Source organism: Dermacentor variabilis, chromosome 3, assembly GCF_050947875.1.
Source record: "Dermacentor variabilis isolate Ectoservices chromosome 3, ASM5094787v1, whole genome shotgun sequence".
In the NCBI taxonomy this organism is placed as follows: Eukaryota; Metazoa; Arthropoda; class Arachnida; order Ixodida; family Ixodidae; genus Dermacentor; species Dermacentor variabilis.
The window spans coordinates 67,582,303-67,599,970 of NC_134570.1; the positions used below are offsets into that span (position 1 = coordinate 67,582,303).

Here is a 17,668-nt window from a genome sequence, read left to right on the forward strand (position 1 = left end):
ATAGTATAGGTTGCGGTCCACCTCTGATTGATATGCCTGTGTACATGCATGTCTATTGCCTTAGTTACACCCTTATGAGTTGAAGTTGTGCAATTCCTGAAAAACAAATAACAGGAGGAAATGTTTTTGTCTATGTTAGTGAAATGCTACACTCGGGTATGTTTCTCATTCCTTGGCAGGTACCGAGGAAACAGTGTGTATTCTCGTAACGCTGGTATTCATTGGAAAGACAGAAAGAAGTTTGAGAGCATGATTCAAGATGCCATGCCATTTATTCGAAGCCTCGAAGGAAAGTGAGTAGGTTTTTTGGCCAGAGTGGTTCACACCTCGGGCCGAATAAATGCTGCAACTACAGTAACTACAACCTTGTGCCGCGCACAACGCTTGTTTTTATTATGGTGTTAAACCTCCGTAGCGGCGCGACAGCAGAAAAAACTTTCTAAAGAAAATGTGTACTCTTGAAGTTTCAGTGATTTAACAGAAATAGATGAGAACTATCTGGTAATAGTTCTTTATTCTCAATTAATTACAGCTTTTTATTAATAACAGGTTTGAATTGCTTTTCAAGGTAGAATATGTGTTAATGACTTCAGTGTGACTGATCAACGAAGACTGTGACACAAATTATGAAGTTGAACAAACTATGCCATATTGAAGCCTGTTTTCAGCTTGTAAAAAAATAAAAAAACTGTTTCAAAAGTCGGTTTAATACTTCTTATAGTGTTTGTTGCTCCTTCTGCTCTTAATCATATTCTCGACCAGATTTATGAATCTTTTTACACATGAAATTAAAAGAAACATAATCATCCTTCCTTGAACAGGGACTTAGGATTAAAAGTAATAGGGATTGATGTCAGGTGAAATTAAGAAACATATGAGGACAGATTGAAGAGTACAACAGACTGCAGAATATCTTGAAGTCTCTTCATTCCTTTTCCTTACTTATTTTGTTGGCTGAAGTAGGCTAAAACACGTGGTAAAAGAGTGTTTTCATAAAGTATATCAGCTGTGCAGAGAAGGAGATTGTGAGTGTATGAAAGTAATTTATCACTACAAAAATGAAGGTGCTGTCATTCTATCAATTTGTGATCAATCACCGATAAACATGTCAGTATGGCATTGGGAAACCTTTTCAAGGCCTCTTGCATTTAGTAGTCTATGAAAACTTCAAACTAGCATTTCAGGAACTTTGCTTCTGTCAAGACTGACATTTGTACATTGCCACACTCTCCATTCTTTCTTGTCTTTTTTCACTCAGGTATTCAAACAGAACCTTGGACACTTTATCAGAATGGAATGAGATGTGCATAGACTTGGACTTGGTACATGCATTGATTTCAGAGATCTGTACCAAGAAACCTGTAAGCATACTGAAGCTTTCATATGTTAGTTTCGAGGATCTTCGTGCACTACTCTCTACTATTTCTTGCTTGCCATGTATTTTTTTAAATGTTAGATGTTGGTGTCTTATGCTGTGGGCACCTTTAGACTGCAATTGAGCGACATTCACATGATGAAAGAAATTCAATCTGAGTTCTACGTGACATCACACACTGACAAAAGTCCTTTCGCTGTTCATTTATTCACACAGGCTGGAGAGGTACCAACGGTACCACACGAATTCAGCTAGTGCATGCATAGGAGCATAAGTGTCTGAGTACTGCCCCTTGCATGCTAGAGAACTATGCAAGAGAACAAAATACAAAAGCAAGCATTTCCTCCGTCAACACGCAGTTTTGGTAGTGACACACAGCTCTTAAGAGGAAGCTTTAGCTCGGGTGCTCCTATCTAAATGCACGTAAAAGGAGAATTCGTTTTTCTCGGCAACCACTGCACCAAATTTGTCGAAGTTTGTTGCATTTAAAAGAAAAACTTAAAATCTAGTGACTGTTGGTTTCGTAGTTTCGATTTAGGTTGTCAATTCTTTATTAAAAATTCGTCAAAATTGCAAACTTTCAGTAAACGAAACTATCAAGTTTACAACTTCATAACTCAGCAAGAAAAAATGATATCATAATTCTGTGAATTGTACCTAATGGCACATCTAATGCGGACAAATTTGACATTCTTACACATGAATATCAAAAATTTTAATAATATGGAAATACAGCTTTTGCAGAACCCTTGTAAACAACATAATAAACTCACGTAAAATGTAAAATGACATATCGAATTTGTCCGCTTTGAATGATCTAATGGATGCCGTTTACAGAACCGCGATATCTGTTCTTGATGCAGAGCTATGAATTTGTAAACTTCGTGCTTCTATTTTTTTCAAACTGTAAAATATTTGAAAATCTTTTTAACAAAACTCAAGCCCTAAATTGAAAGTCCGCTTCTAACAGTCACTAGAACTTGCCTTTCTCTCTCAACTGCAACAAATTTAATTAATATCGGTCCAGGGGTTATCTCAGAAAAACGTTTTTGCGTTTTACATGTATTTGAATAGGCCACGTCGGAGTTGGGCCCGAGCTAAAGCTTCCTCTTAAGCCTTCAGATTTGTGACTTTTATGCCTTTTGAGCTGGGCATGCCATGGCTGTTTTCTGGTCTGTTTCACCGCTGCTGGCTATGTGGTGGCGAACGATGACAATGTAGCCATAGTTGCCAGATGTGCAAACTAACTGCTATATCTGGCTTTTCTGACGCTCTCCACATGGATGGTTTGTGGTGGCCGAGCAAAACATCCGACTTCTGTGTGTGTATGGTGACTCGCCATAGTAGCCTAATGGCTATGGCGTTGCGCTGTTGAGGTCAAGGTCATGGGTTGATCTCGGGCAAGGCGGCCGGGCTATGCAAAAAACGAGTCCCAGATGGTAAAAAATCCAGAATCCGTCACTGCAGCATACCTCATAATCAAATTGTGGTTTTGATTCGTAAAAATCCAGAAATCATTTTCTTTTTCTTGATGCAGCGTATTGTTGCGGTTGTCTTACAGTGGTTTGACATGCATGCCCCGAGGTACATACAATTTGGAGAAAACTGCTGGTTTTCTCAGCTCTGTGAATACTGCTTTAACAGTTTAACTGCTCACATCATGAATGCCACGTCACCTGAGGCTACGTATTGCTTCTGAATGCTATACCAATTATATGGCATTCTCCAGCTGAGCGTGTGGCAGTAGTCACACTTTCTGGCCACATAAGCCACATTCTGATGAGTCAAAATGTGAGAATAAACAGATGTAAGTTAGATTTAGGCACATGTTAGAGAACAGTAAGTAGCCAAGTCATCTTGTTTTCTTCGCTGCGATACCTCTTATAGCTCATCTGTTGCCTTGGGACCCCTCAGTTCAATTAATCTTATTGGTTTTTATTCAAAATGAGCTAGCCTCATTCCTAGATAAGCCACGGAGTAGCCAGAAACAAGAGCAATCATGTTTAGTTAACGTGCCAGTGCAGTGGGCAATGCTAGAAGCTCTCATTTACATTTGTAGATGAGCTTGTGAACCGACCACCCAACGTTTAATAGAAGTGCTTAAGAGATTGTAGTACTGTCTTCTGACAACCGCTATATTTATCAGTGCATGGTGCTCATGTGAAGTAAGAGCTGATCTGGCTGGTAGTTTGCGCATGGTTTTAGGTAACTAAGCCTCACTAACTGTTCCTGCGCATTACAAACTGCTGCTGTAACAATATACATGCTTTGTGCACTGCATTAACATACTATACTAGCTGCATGCCTTGTTCAATTCTTGAAATCACTAAAGAAATCCACTTAGATTTTTGTGCCGTCTGGCAGGTGCTTGTGCAGTGTCTGTTTCGCTATATCAGTGTGCACTGCCTTATGAGACAATTGACGCTGAGATTTTCGTGTCATTGTGCTGTAAGAGAATGCGTATAACTGTATTGTCATTGTTTTTAGTTCCTTTCAACACATTTTCACAGTGTTAACGGCTTTCAAACACTCACTTTTTAGGAAGGAGCAATACTAGTTTTCCTTCCGGGGTGGGAGCAGATCAGTGAGCTGAACAAACGTCTGAAAGCTGATTCAGGTCTTCGAGGTAAGAAGTTGCATACTTTGAATCAGCGTGGAAAACTACGGCAACACTAAAAAAAGGCGCTTGTCCTGCGTCCTTCCTTTCTTAGTGTTGCCGTTGTTTTCTGCGCCGATTCATAGAATGCATCAATTTCAACTTGCCCAGCTTTCCACCTTACCACAAGAAGTTACATACTTTGTGTAGCCTACTTAGTGGCAGTATTCCCTCTGTGCTTCCCCCCCTCCCACCATTTCCTCCCACTATTTTCATTGCTGTGCTGGTGACTTAGTGCATCTCTATCTTTTCAGGTTCATCACTGATAATTCCCCTGCACTCCATGATGCCAACTGTCAACCAGAGACAAGTGTTTGATAGACCTCCTTCCGGAGTTCGCAAAATTGTTCTTGCCACCAACATCGCTGAAACAAGGTAGTTTTGCCTGTCTATCTAGTTCTTATCTTTAATGCTAAGAAAGGAAATGAGCATTTCACATTAGTAGTACTATGTATTTGCATAAGTTCTTTGTGTACACCAATTAGTGGATTTATCGAGAAACTTAACAGTCTTATTTTAAATTGTGCTACTGTACTGTACTACTATTTAGATGTTTGACGAAAGCTGGGCTTCCAAAAGAAATATGCTGGTCTTGACACACTACTATAATTTTCTCATCGTTACATATGTACTATCAATTTGGTAATCCATGCTAGATGCATAAATGTCGTATAATATCGCACCCAGTAGTTGCTTTATATAGGCCCTTTTCGCAGAGCACTTTGCTCTAGGGAAATGAGATGGCACTTGCAGCAGTGTGCTGCATGCTGCCTCAGGAAAAGGGCATGAATACAAAACCTTCGCCACTTCTGCCCTGCTGAGGTGTGATCGTCTGTCTGAAATGCAACTAGGTGTTCGTTAACGCACTGTGCTCTATTCACGCTGCAAAATGTGAAACAGTAGAGGGAAGACACATGTAGTAGTTGGCTGCAAAAATAGTGACTGACATACGTATTAAGGAATGTAACGAATTTGCCTGGCCAATTTCATGGACTACTGCTACACAAAGAGTGCCTGTGTTGCTGGCCCTTCGCGATGTAAGGCTTTCTTCAAGGATAAAAAGAAATTCACTTATCTACCAGCATTGTATTGCTTACCCCCAAAGAAGGAACTTCAACTCCAGAATGTCGGCAAGAGTGAACACCGCTCATTACATATTGACAAAGGGCGTAGTGCCACTTCCTGGCATAGTAAGTTTCTTGCACATTATCTACATGCATTCACCCCAACTCACATGCAAAATTACACTCACTCTATTGGCAATGTATCGAGAATAGGTGAGCGGGTGCACTCTTGAACCAATGCACCAAAGCATGGGTGACGTGGGTGCAGGGCATAGCAGTGCAGTGGCATATCCAGAAATTTATTTCGAGGGGTGGTAGGGGGTTCTCTGCCAACAACTACCACTCTTTCCCCCTCCCTCCCTCTGCCCTCTCTCTCTCTCTCTCTCTCTCTCTCTCTCTCTCTCTCTCTCTATATATATATATATATATATATATATATATATATATATATGTGTGTGTGTGTGTGTGTGTGTGTGTGTGTGTGTGTGTGTGTGTGCGCAATTGTGCACCACTCAAAGACAGAATTATAGCTCTCCCAGACAGGAATGTATGAACAACAAGAATGCATATTTTTCGCATGGAGTTATGCTATCATCCTTATGCTATTTTTAAAAATGATGATACAGTGAAACCTCAATATAATGAAGTAAGTAAATTCAGCAATTTGCTTCGTTATATCGAAATTTCATTGTATTGAAATTCGACCTTTTATGCAAATGAGTACAGTCGCTGATCGACTTTTCTCACATGCAAAGGCGCTGCAGAATTTTTCAAATTGTCGGGCAATCGAGAAAGCCAATTTGAATGAGAAAACAATTCATTTTGATGAATTTGGGAGTCAATGACAAATGATACAGTTTCATGCCGTGTACGTTGACAATATCTTTACATTGGCAGTACAAGTTAAGCGAAGCCACACTTTCGCATACACTCCGCCCCTGCGACTGATAGTGTTGCCTGTACTGAGTTGATGCTGTCGGGAAAAGCGCCGGTAGCGGGGAGCGAATGCTTCGTCTGTCTCTCGCTCCAATGGGTCACCGAAACTCAAGATTATGCAACCTCCAATACTAAATGTGTGGGAAGACAGCTTACGTGATACTACGCCATCTCGGCACGCCCACTCTTTGCACACGCGGCAGATTGCCTCTAAAGCAGTGTGCGCGACTGTGTATGTGCTCAGCCCCACTTACAGCCATGCGCAGCCACGGCCGAGATGCGTGCCAGAAATCACAACGCGCGTCAACATACTTCTCAACGCTTGACCCTCGCGCACTTGATCATGTAGCCGTGAACTCGTTCCCCTGCCACTCTTTCCATTTGCTTGCATGGCAAGGCTGCACTCGTGCGTGAAGCCACCATTTTTTTCTCACTGTTGTACACTTTCACTCACACATAAAGCACGAAGTGCGTGGTGCACTATAGGATCTTATCACACTTTGGCTTTATACAGAACATAATGTGGCTTCACTCTTGTGGCGTCGCGCACGATTTGAAAGTTGCGTTCGCAAGCAGTTGCTTGTAATTCAATAATTTGACCATCTGTCTGTTGGAGCTTCCATTTATTGTCTCGGCATTCCTTTGCTGCGGAAGCAAAATTTCGTTGTATTGAAATTGCATATATAAACAACCTGGGGTTTGACGGACCAACCGACTGAGCTACCTTTCCGGGCAACATCCAAGGGTCACGAGTTCGAATCACCTGTTCTCTTCCTTTTTTTGTTGTTTTCCTTTTTTTTCTTTTTTCTTCCCCCCTTTTAATATGTCTTTTCTTTTACTTTATCACTGTATAGGGACCCTCCCAAAAAAAAAAATTCGCCTCTATTATGTATGGCCACACATGTGCAGGTCATAAATACCAGGTTCTCTAGTTGAGTGCCATCCGTGCGGTATAACCGAGCTCAGATTGGTCCACCTTGACTGATCAAATAAGGCACCACTGTAGGTTAAATGAGGCGTACAACTCCTGCGGGGGCGGTAGAGTGTCCGCCTCGCGCGCAAGAGGACCGTGGTTCGAATCCCGGTGCCGCGCAGTTCTCCACCGGAAAAAAAGAAGTGTGTTGAGAAAATTGCACAAACAGGCCTGGAGTGCGGCCTGATCCCGGTGACCAGAACCGGTAACACACTCTCTCACCAGAGTAGGATTGGCCACCCTGGTGCAGTACTTGGCCACAACCTCCTATATGAATACAACAATCAAACCCCGGCCCTCAGTCCCCAGCAGCCGCAAAGCTACTGACCACGGCGGTGGTCAGATCTGTGACGCAGCAGAGGGTGCTAAGAATCCCTGGCTCCGGACAGGCCGCCATTGGAATCTGAACCTGGCAACGTTTAACGTTAGAACATTATCAAGTGAGGCGAGTCTAGCAGTGTTATTGGAGAAATTAGAGGGTAGTAAATGGGATATAATAGGGCTCAGTGAGGTTAGGAGGACAAAAGAAGCATATACAGTGCTAAAAAGCGGACACATACTGTGCTACCGGGGCTTAGCGGAGAGACAAGAACTAGGAGTCGGATTCCTGATTAATAAGGATATAGCTGGTCACATACAGGAATTCTATAGCATTAACGAGAGGGTGGCAGGTCTTGTTGTGAAACTTAATAAGAGGTACAAATTGAAGGTAGTACAGGTCTATGCCCCTACATCCAGTCATGATGACCAGGAAGTTGAAAGCATTTATGAAGACGTGGAATCGGCGATGGGTAAAGTAAAAAAATACACTATACTGATGGGCGACTTCAATGCCAGGGTAGGCAAGAAGCAGGCTGGACACAAGTCAGGGGGGGAATATGGCATAGGCTCCAGGAATAGCAGGGGAGAGTTATTAGTAGAGTTTGCAGAACAGAATAATATGCGGATAATGAATACCTTTTTCCGCAAGCACGTTAGCCGAAAGTGGACATGGAGGAGCCCGAATGGTGAGACTAGAAATGAAATCGACTTCATACTCTGCGCTAACCCTGGCATCATACAAGATGTAGACGTGCTCGGCAAGGTGCACTGCAGTGACCATAGGATGGTAACAACTCGAATTAGCCTAGACTTGAGGAGGGAACGGAAGAAACTGGTGCATAAGAAGCCAATCAATGAGTTAGCGGTAAGAGGGAAACTAGAGGAATTCCGGATCCAGCTACAGAACAGGTATTTGGCTTTAACTCAGGAAGAGGACCTTAGTGTTGAAGCAATGAACAACAATCGTATGGGCATCATTAAGGAGTGCGCATTAGAAGTCGGTGGTAACTCTGTTAGACAGGAGACCAGTAAGCTATCGCAGGAGACGAAAGATCTGATCAAAAAATGCCAATGTATGAAAGCCTCTAACCCTACAGGTAGAATAGATCTGGCAGAACTTTCTAAGTTAATCAACAAGCGTAAGACAGCTGACATAAGGAACTATAATATGGATAGAATTGAACATGCTCTCAGGAACGGAGGAAGCCTAAAAGCAGTGAAGAAGAAACTAGGAATAGGCGAGAATCAGATGTATGCGTTAAGAGACAAAGCCGGCAATATCGTTACTAATATGGATGAGATAGTTCAAGTGGCTGAGGAGTTCTATAGAGATTTATACAACACCAGTAACACCCACGACGATAATGTGAGAGAGAATAGTCTAGAGGAACTTGAAATCCCTCAAGTAACGCCGGAAGAAGTAAAGAACGCCTTGGGAGCTATGCAAAGGGGGAAGGCAGCAGAGGAGGATCAGGTAACAGCAGATTTGTTGAAGGATGGTGGGAACATTGTCCTAGAAAGACTGGCCACCCTATATACACAATGCCTCATGACTTCGAACGTAACGGAATCTTGGAAGAACGCTAAGATAATCCTAATCCATAAGAAAGGGGACGCCAAAGACTTGAAAAATTATAGACCGATCAGCTTATTGTCCGTTGCCTACAAAGTATTTACTAAGGTAATCGCAAATAGAATCAGGAACACCTTAGACTTCTGTCAACCAAAGGACCAGGCAGGATTCCGTAAAGGCTACTCAACAATAGACCATATTCACACTATAAATCAGGTGATAGAGAAATGTGTGGAATATAACCAACCCGTATATATATAGCTTTCATTGATTACGAAAAAGCGTTTGATTCAGTCGAAACCTCAGCAGTCATGGAGGCATTACGGAATCAGTGTAGATGAGCCATATGTAAACATACTGGAAGATATCTATAGCGGCTCCACAGCCACCGTAGTCCTCCATAAAGAAAGCAACAAAATCCCAATAAAGAAAAGCATCAGAGAGGGAGATACGATCTCTCCAATGCTATTCACAGCATGTTTACAGGAGGTATTCAGAGACCTGGAGTGGGAAGAATTGGGGATAAAAGTTGATGGAGAATACCTTAGCAACTTTTCGAGTTGTTGTTGTTGTTTTCCGCAAGCGGGTTAGTCGAAAGTGGACGTGGAGGAGCCCGAATGGTGAGACTAGAAATGAAATCGACTTCATACTCTGCGCGAACCCTGGCATCATACAAGCTGTAGACGTGCTCGGCAAGGTACGCTGCAGTGACCATAGAATGGTAAGAACTCGAATTAGCCTAGACTTGAGGAGGGAACGGAAGAAACTGGTACACAAGAAGCCAATCAATGAGTTAGCGGTAAGAGGGAAACTAGAGGAATTCCGGATCAAGCTACAGAACAGGTACTCGGCTTTAACTCAGGAAGAGGACCTTAGTGTTGAAGCAATGCACGACAATCTCATGGGCATCATTAAGGAGTGCGCAATAGAAGTCGGTGGTAACGCCGTTATACAGGAAACCAGTAAGCTATCGCAGGAGACGAAAGATCTGATCAAGAAACGCCAATGTATGAAAGCCTCTAACCCTACAGCTAGAATAGAACTGGCAGAACTTTCTAAGTTAATCAACAAGCGTAAGACAGCGGACATCAGAAACTATAATATGGATAGAATTGAACAGGCTCTCAGGAACGGAGGAAGCCTAAAAACAGTGAAGAAGAAACTAGGAATAGGCAAGAATCAGACGTGTGCGTTAAGAGACAAAGCCGGCAATATCGTTACCAATATGGATGAGATAGTTCAAGTGGCTGAGGAGTTCTATAGAGATTTATACAGTACCAGTGATACCCACGACGATAGTGGAAGAGAGAATAGCCTAGAGGAATTCGAAATCCCACAGGTAACGCCAGACGAAGTAAAGAAAGCCTTAGGAGCTATGCAAAGGGGGAAGGCGGCTGGGGAGGATCAGGTAACAGCAGATTTGTTGAAGGATGGTGGTCAGATTGTTCTAGAGAAACTGGCCACCCTGTATACGCAATGCCTCATAACCTCGAGCGTACCGGAATCTTGGAAGAACGCTAAGATAATCCTAATCCATAAGAAAGGGGACGCCAAAGACTTGAAAAATTATAGACCGATCAGCTTACTGTCCGTTGCCTACAAAGTATTTACTAAGGTAATCGCAAATAGAATCAGGAACACCTTAGACTTCTGTCAACCAAAGGACCAGGCAGGATTCCGTAAAGGCTACTCAACAATAGACCATATTCACACTGTCAATCAAGTGATAGAGAAATGTGCAGAATATAACCAACCCTTATATATAGCTTTCATTGATTACGAGAAAGCGTTCGATTCAGTCGAAACCTCAGCAGTCATGGAGGCATTACGGAATCAGGGTGTAGATGAGCCATATGTAAACATACTGGAAGATATCTATAGTGGCTCCACAGCCACCGTAGTCCTCCACAAAGAAAGTAACAAAATCCCTATAAAGAAAGGCGTCAGACAGGGAGATACGATATCTCCAATGCTATTCACAGCATGTTTACAGGAGGTATTCAGAGGCCTGGAGTGGGAAGAATTGGGGATAAAAGTTGATGGAGAATACCTTAGCAACTTGCGATTCGCTGATGATATTGCCTTGCTTAGTAACTCAGGAGACCAATTGCAATGCATGCTCACTGACCTGGAGAGGCAAAGCAGAAGGGCGGGTCTGAAAATTAATTTGCAGAAAACTAAAGTATTGTTTAGCAGTCTCGGAAGAGAACAGCAGTTTACGATAGGTAGCGAAGCACTGGAAGTGGTAAGGGAATACATCTACTTAGGGCAGGTAGTGACCACGGATCCGGATCATGAGACTGAAATAACCAGAAGAATAAGAATGGGCTGGGGTGTGTTTGGCAGGCATTCTCAAATCATGAACAGCAGGTTGCCACTATCCCTCAAAAGGAAAGTGTATAACAGCTGTGTGTTACCAGTACTCACATATGGGGCAGAAACCTGGAGGCTTACGAAAAGGGTTCTGCTGAAATTGAGGACGACGCAACGAGCTATGGAAAGAAGAATGATGGGTGTAACGTTAAGGGATAAGAAAAGAGCAGATTGGGTGAGGCAACAAACGCGGGTAAACGACATCTTAGTTGAAATCAAGAAAAAGAAATGGGCATGGGCAGGACATGTAATGAGGAGGGAAGATAACCGATGGTCATTAAGGGTTACGGACTGGATTCCAAGGGAAGGGAAGCGTAGCAGGGGGCGGCAGAAAGTTAGGTGGGCGGATGAAATTAAGATGTTTGCAGGGACAACATGGCCACAATTAGTACATGACCGGGGTAGTTGGAGAAGTATGGGAGAGGCCTTTGCCCTGCAGTGGACGTAACTAGGCTGATGATGATGATGATGACCTTAGCAACTTGAGATTCACTGATGATATTGCCTTGCTTAGTAACTCAGGAGACCAATTGCAATGCATGCTCAGTGACCTGGAGAGGCAAAGCAGAAGGGTGGATCTGAAAATTAATCTGCAGAAAACTAAAGTAATGTTTAACAGTCTCAGAAGAGAACAGCAGTTTACGATAAGTAGCGAGGCACTGGAAGTGGTAAGGGAATACATCTACTTAGGGCAGGAAGTGACCACGGATCCGAATCATGAGACTGAAATAACCAGAAGAATAAGAATGCGCTGGGGTACGTTTGGCAGGCATTCTCAAATCATGAACAGCAGGTTGCCACTATCCCTCAAGAGGAAAGTTTATAATAACTGTGTCTTACCAGTACTCACCTACGGGGCAGAAACCTGGAGGCTTACGAAAAGGGTTCTACTCAAATTGAGGACGACACAACGAGCTATGGAAAGAAGAATGATGGGTGTAACGTTAAGGGATAAGGAAAGAGCAGATAGGGTGAGGGAACAAACGCGGTTAAAAGATATCTTAGTTGAAATCAAGAAAAAGAAATGGGCATGGGCCGGACATGTAATGAGGAGGGAAGATAACCGATGGTCATTAAGGGTTACGGACTGGATTCCAAGGGAAGGGAAGCGTAGCAGGGGGCGGCAGAAAGTTAGGTGGGCGGATGGCATTAAGATGTTTGCAGGGACAACATGGCCACAATTAGTACATGACCGGGGTAGTTGGAGAAGTATGGGAGAGGCCTTTGCCCTGCAGTGGGCGTAACTAGGATGATGATGATGATGATGATAAACGTAGGTTCTGACCACATGGTGTTGCATGGACAAAAGATATACTTCGTCATATCGAGAATCTCGTTATATTGAAGTTCGTTATATTGAGGTTTAACTATATAAACAAAAACTAAAGTTTCGTTTATGAATTGATGCATTTATATAATGTATGTTGATGACCTAGCTGGTACATTACTTGGAAAAACGAACACCGCTAAAAACAGGGCTATACAAAAACAATACAACGCACTATCATGTGTATTCTCGTTTGCAGTTCAGACTTGTTGCAGCTCAGCTAACCGTGGAGATCACCATTGTTTTCCAGCCAAATCTTCTAGTGAGTGGTACAGCCACAAGTATGTGTGGGAGAGGGTGGGCACTATTTTGCAAATTACCTACCCCTCAATCATGCTTTTGGTATTGTGGGCATGCTATATTATTCTAGATTTATAAATACAGGAACAAAGCTTTGTGCTTGAACTTCGATAGTGTGATATGACGCATGTTTCACTAACTTTTTGTCACCTGCTGTCCAGCTTGTTTGAAGAGATTTTTGAAAGCAACTTGCGATCATGGTGTTGTAGTTATCACACGATGCATATTGTTATTTGGTCACACTTGGGAACTGATGAGGCAGACAGTTCGATGCATGGCTGCTACCTGTGTAAAAAGAAGCCTTTGTGAAAATTATGGCATCCGTTGTTTGCAGTAAAATAGGGGTGAGTAGCTATGAGAGATTTGAAAGCGTCGTGTCTCCTGACACCTGTCTATTCTAAAATTGTCAAGATGTTTACTTAGGATGGGCTCTCCACTGCAAGCAGCATGTGTTACACTGGGGTAGGTGAGCTTCAGCTAGGCAACTGGCTTCAGCTGACTGGTATTGAACGATCGGGCAGTGACGAGACGCTCTCCCTATGTCCCTACTTATCCACCCAGTTCTGTATATCCAGTTCTTATATCCAGTTCTGCAGTTTATCCACCAACTTCGTTCTTGACACCATATATGTGCATCCTCCTCCCTCCTCGTTTTCATCACTCCATGCTCCTTCTTAACATTCTTTTCTGTTAGTCACTGTCACACTCTTCAACATTCACTGATTTCTTGAACGGTGCGGCGTCCGCTAACATTCCTATATTTCTGTTTTTGCTTGGACTTTGAGGCCATTCATTCGCTTACCTGTCCTCCCACCTATTTGTTGTGGTGGTTTCTTAGCTTCCCTGGCCCAGCACCCCTGTCCTCCACATATTTTGCCGTGCACCAGTCAGCGTTCTGTAGGTCTTTCTTTCTTGTTCTGTTTTAAGATGAAACTTTTTAAAGCAGAGCTTTCTTTGCCTCTTCCTTTGACTTTCCCAGTGCTGCTGCGGCTCTCTTACATGCCGCGTCGGGGTTGGTGCAGAGCATGTATATACATGGAAGGAGCTTCCTGGGCGTCGATCGCCAAATTAGCCTCTTTACAGCTGTAATTATCTGTGACTCGTCGCAAAAGCACAGCAGAAATTGCAGTGTTTACTTTTCTACTGTACCCAAGTCCAGAGGAAATCTAGATATAATAGTAGAGAGGAGGGGGGAAGAGGAGGCAGAGAATGGGTAGAATCGATGCTGTCATGAAAAGAGGGAATAACAGCCTTGCCGCTCTTCGCTCACTGTTCCCATACAAGAGGGGGCAAGGAACAGGTGACGTGAGATGGCAAGGAAATGCTACTACTATAGACATGACAGCGGTTGTGAGGAAACTCGATAAACTTAAGTTCATGGTACAGTGACACGACAACCCCCCTCTCCCTTCTGACTGCCGCTAGCCCTCACGTTGCTGTCACATTCAAGCTTTCCCGTTCATCCATGTTGTTCTTTCAGAGCCCACCTCCTGATACTTTCTGTTCCTTGGGAAAGGGGAGGGTTTAGACCCCCTCCCCCTGGCTACGCCATTAGTGCTGAGTTAACAAATGTGTTGCAACTGAGCACACCCACGAGCGGTCAGGCAAAAATAAACATTGAAATAGTGTTTGCACTGAGGAACGTTAATGGGTCAGAAGCATGACAAGCCACTTCCTCAAAGCATTTCTCAAAATGAAGAATGAAGCGCAAAGGACACTCATCCTGAGTTAATTCATAAGCAGAAAGTTTGTACAGCTTCAAACAAATTTCTAGCCGCACTTCTGGTACTTGCACCATATACGCTGCTTGTTCAATTTGCAACAGGTGTAATGAGCTCCCAAAACCCTTACATGTCGCTTCATGTTGTTCACTCATTCACTGTCTACGATATCCACCAAAACAGAGGCTTGCCCAGCCGCACTGGCATCATACTCATCCACTGTAAACATGAAGCCATTGGTGGAAGCTGAAGCAAGCAATTGACGTGTTACCACATTATCAAACATGGCAGCGCAAGAGAGATTGCTGTGAAAAGGGTCTATAAACCCTTCATTTTCCATTAGAAAGACGAGAAGTGCATCGTCATTATCAACGAGGAACCGAAAACAGTGACTATTCCTTTAGGTTTCAGACTAAGCAGGTGAAGGTGAAATGGACGGGCATATGCAGCGCAGTATATGTACAACATTCTCGTCTGGTGTAGGGAATTGTCAACATGCTGCACATTGGGCTTTTGTACATATACAGTAGAAGCTCGTTGATATGTTCCCACTATGTACGTTTTCCTGGTGCCAATGTTCCCAGTCGAGAACACAAAAAATTACCTGATAGAGTTATGTTAATTTTTTTATCAGGTCATACGTTCCCGTAAAACACAATTTTTTCGGCAACAATGTTCAGTATGCTGCCAAACTGCAATTGTGTGATAGTTTTCGGGCCACTGGGTCCCATATAAACAAGAAAATGCGTGATTGAGGTGTGCGTGATCAAGACCAATATGGTAGCTACCCGCCGCAGCAGCTTCACTGCAATACTGGCCCTCCTGTCTCACATGAAAACACTGGCACGCACTCAGTTTCTCATTTCAGTACCAGGAAATCTTCACTGGGGTCGTAGCACGCGGCATTCACAGCTATCACCGCCAATCCTATGGCGATAAGCATCCTCGTCTATCTGTTTCATAGTATGTGGTGCCGTCGGAAACGTAGCGCACGTTTTTAACAGGCACGTTTTACATAAGGTATGTATATAATTTGATGCTGAAAAAAATTTGAGCGACAATTACGATACTCCCTAATGCGAAATTTGTGCACAGCTTTATATGCGTTTCCATTTCGTGATATATTGGCTGGCCCGGACATTCTATCTCATGCGGCACGTTGCAAATGGAACAGAGTGTGGCATTAGTGTTTCACTAATTGAGAGCTCACAAAAGGCAGTACATGGGTGATGTATGGGGCATGCTTCACGGCAGCTGCCACAGACAGATCTCCGCTCATGCAGTGCTTTGTTGCCATACAGACGACGTGTGCTACTCAGACAGCATCTCGTAGCCATCACCACTGCAGGAAGGACAAACTTGCGCGGCACTTTGCTTTTCTTCTCACGCTTTCGCCATACCCTCCTCCTCTGCTTTCCTCCTCATGCTCTTTTTGCTATTGCTGTCTTTCATCTCCCGCTGCGCTCCACGTTCACTTTCATGTTTCACTTTGCTTATTCGCTCAATTACAAGGGACAATGCTAATGATGCCACTCGCTGCTGGAATGGCTGCCTAACAGCGGCGCTCTAAAAAAAAAAGACTTCGACTCCCAGCTCACTGCTGCCGTGTGAGGTTACAAGTGGCAGCACGCAGCCGAGCAAGTGCATGAGGGCAGTGATACTAGAAAGAAGGGGGAACGATAGGCAGAGAGCGCAGTTCGGCACGGCATCTGGCTTGGCTAGTAAGCTGCTGCTGAGTGAATAGCAAGTGCAAGGGATGCTGCCGATGCTGCCCCATTGACTGTTTCCTGGTATTCTTGAAGGCGAAAATTCGACATATCTGGAGTCTGGTGGAAAGATTTGTGAGATAAAAGGTGAAAAACACATGGGTTGACACTGCAGCTTAAAAAAAATTTGGACTTAGTCAATACTCTGCGATATCAGAGTTCGAGTTAACAAGGGTTTACTAGTGGTTATTTCTCATGTGAGTTAATGTGCACCAGAGGTTTTCTTAAATGCCAAAATGAGCAGATGTGGGTGCACATGTGTGATTGTCATGCTGTGTACACTTTTCCTATTTCAGCATCACCATCAATGATGTTGTGTATGTGATCGACTGTGGTAAGATCAAGATGTCCAACTTTGATGTGGACAAAAACCTTGCCACTCTGGACGCTGAGTGGGTGTCGATGGCAAATGCCCAACAGCGCAAAGGGCGAGCAGGGAGGTAAGGCACGCACCTGTTGGTAGCATGCTGAAGTATCTCTTGGTACTGCGGCTTTTTTGGCTTTTTATGTATGACAGTTCCAGCAAGGTGGAAAGATGCAAGCACAAGTTGAAGGAAGGCATGAGAGAAACGCTGGACTGTGTCCATAGCACATTGTAGGGTTTTGCCCCACGTCCTCCTTAAACTTGTGTTCACGTCTTTTCACCTTGCTCTTAGCTTGTGTCTTTCACCTTGCATCTTTTCACCACCCTGCTGATACTAAAGTCATGATCAAATGGCAAAGTTGATGAGCATGTCTAAAATGGTGATGAGGTTTTGCTCAAACTTTGTCTTAACTGCACATTGTCTGTGAAGGCTTTGAACATTGTTAAGAATATTTTAAGTCCTATGAAGATTTTTGAGTACACATGAAAATAGATGAGAAAAAAAAAGGAAGTTAATATGTCACTATGCCTGATGCTCGTGCTATAAAAGTCCACACATTATCATTGAAATATCACGTGAGATTGAAGCGGGCAGTTTTGAAGAATGTATATTCTTAACCCTTTCAGTGTTGGGCTTTTTCAGAGGTGATGCAGACCCAATGTCAGGTTCCTTCTGTGGAAATGAAAAAAATTACAAGGATAATGTCAAATACTCTGTTGGTGTGATTCTCATATCCATATCTGGCAAAAAGAATGTCAAAAGGAACATGGTGGGACAGAAATGCAGAAACATACTGGTACGTCAATGATGCTGGAAGGGTTAATGGGACGAAAAAAGGAGAATAATTTGAAGGGAAAATGTGAGATGAAAGATCAAATGGTGAAATATAAAGCAGATACAGCTATGCAATTAATGTGT

At 43.2% G+C, this 17,668-nt stretch overlaps 1 protein-coding gene across 1 annotated transcript in view; it reads left to right on the forward strand.

The window, feature by feature from the left end:
• LOC142575818 (ATP-dependent DNA/RNA helicase DHX36-like) overlaps positions 1-17,668 on the forward strand; it is an 86,524-nt gene that overhangs the window by 24,534 nt on the left and 44,322 nt on the right. Inside the window, exons 11-15 of the mRNA XM_075685495.1 lie at positions 180-293; positions 1,259-1,361; positions 3,917-4,001; positions 4,286-4,406; positions 16,682-16,825. Of these exons, the coding sequence (XP_075541610.1) occupies positions 180-293; positions 1,259-1,361; positions 3,917-4,001; positions 4,286-4,406; positions 16,682-16,825 (567 nt within the window). The remainder of the gene's footprint in view (positions 1-179; positions 294-1,258; positions 1,362-3,916; positions 4,002-4,285; positions 4,407-16,681; positions 16,826-17,668) is intronic.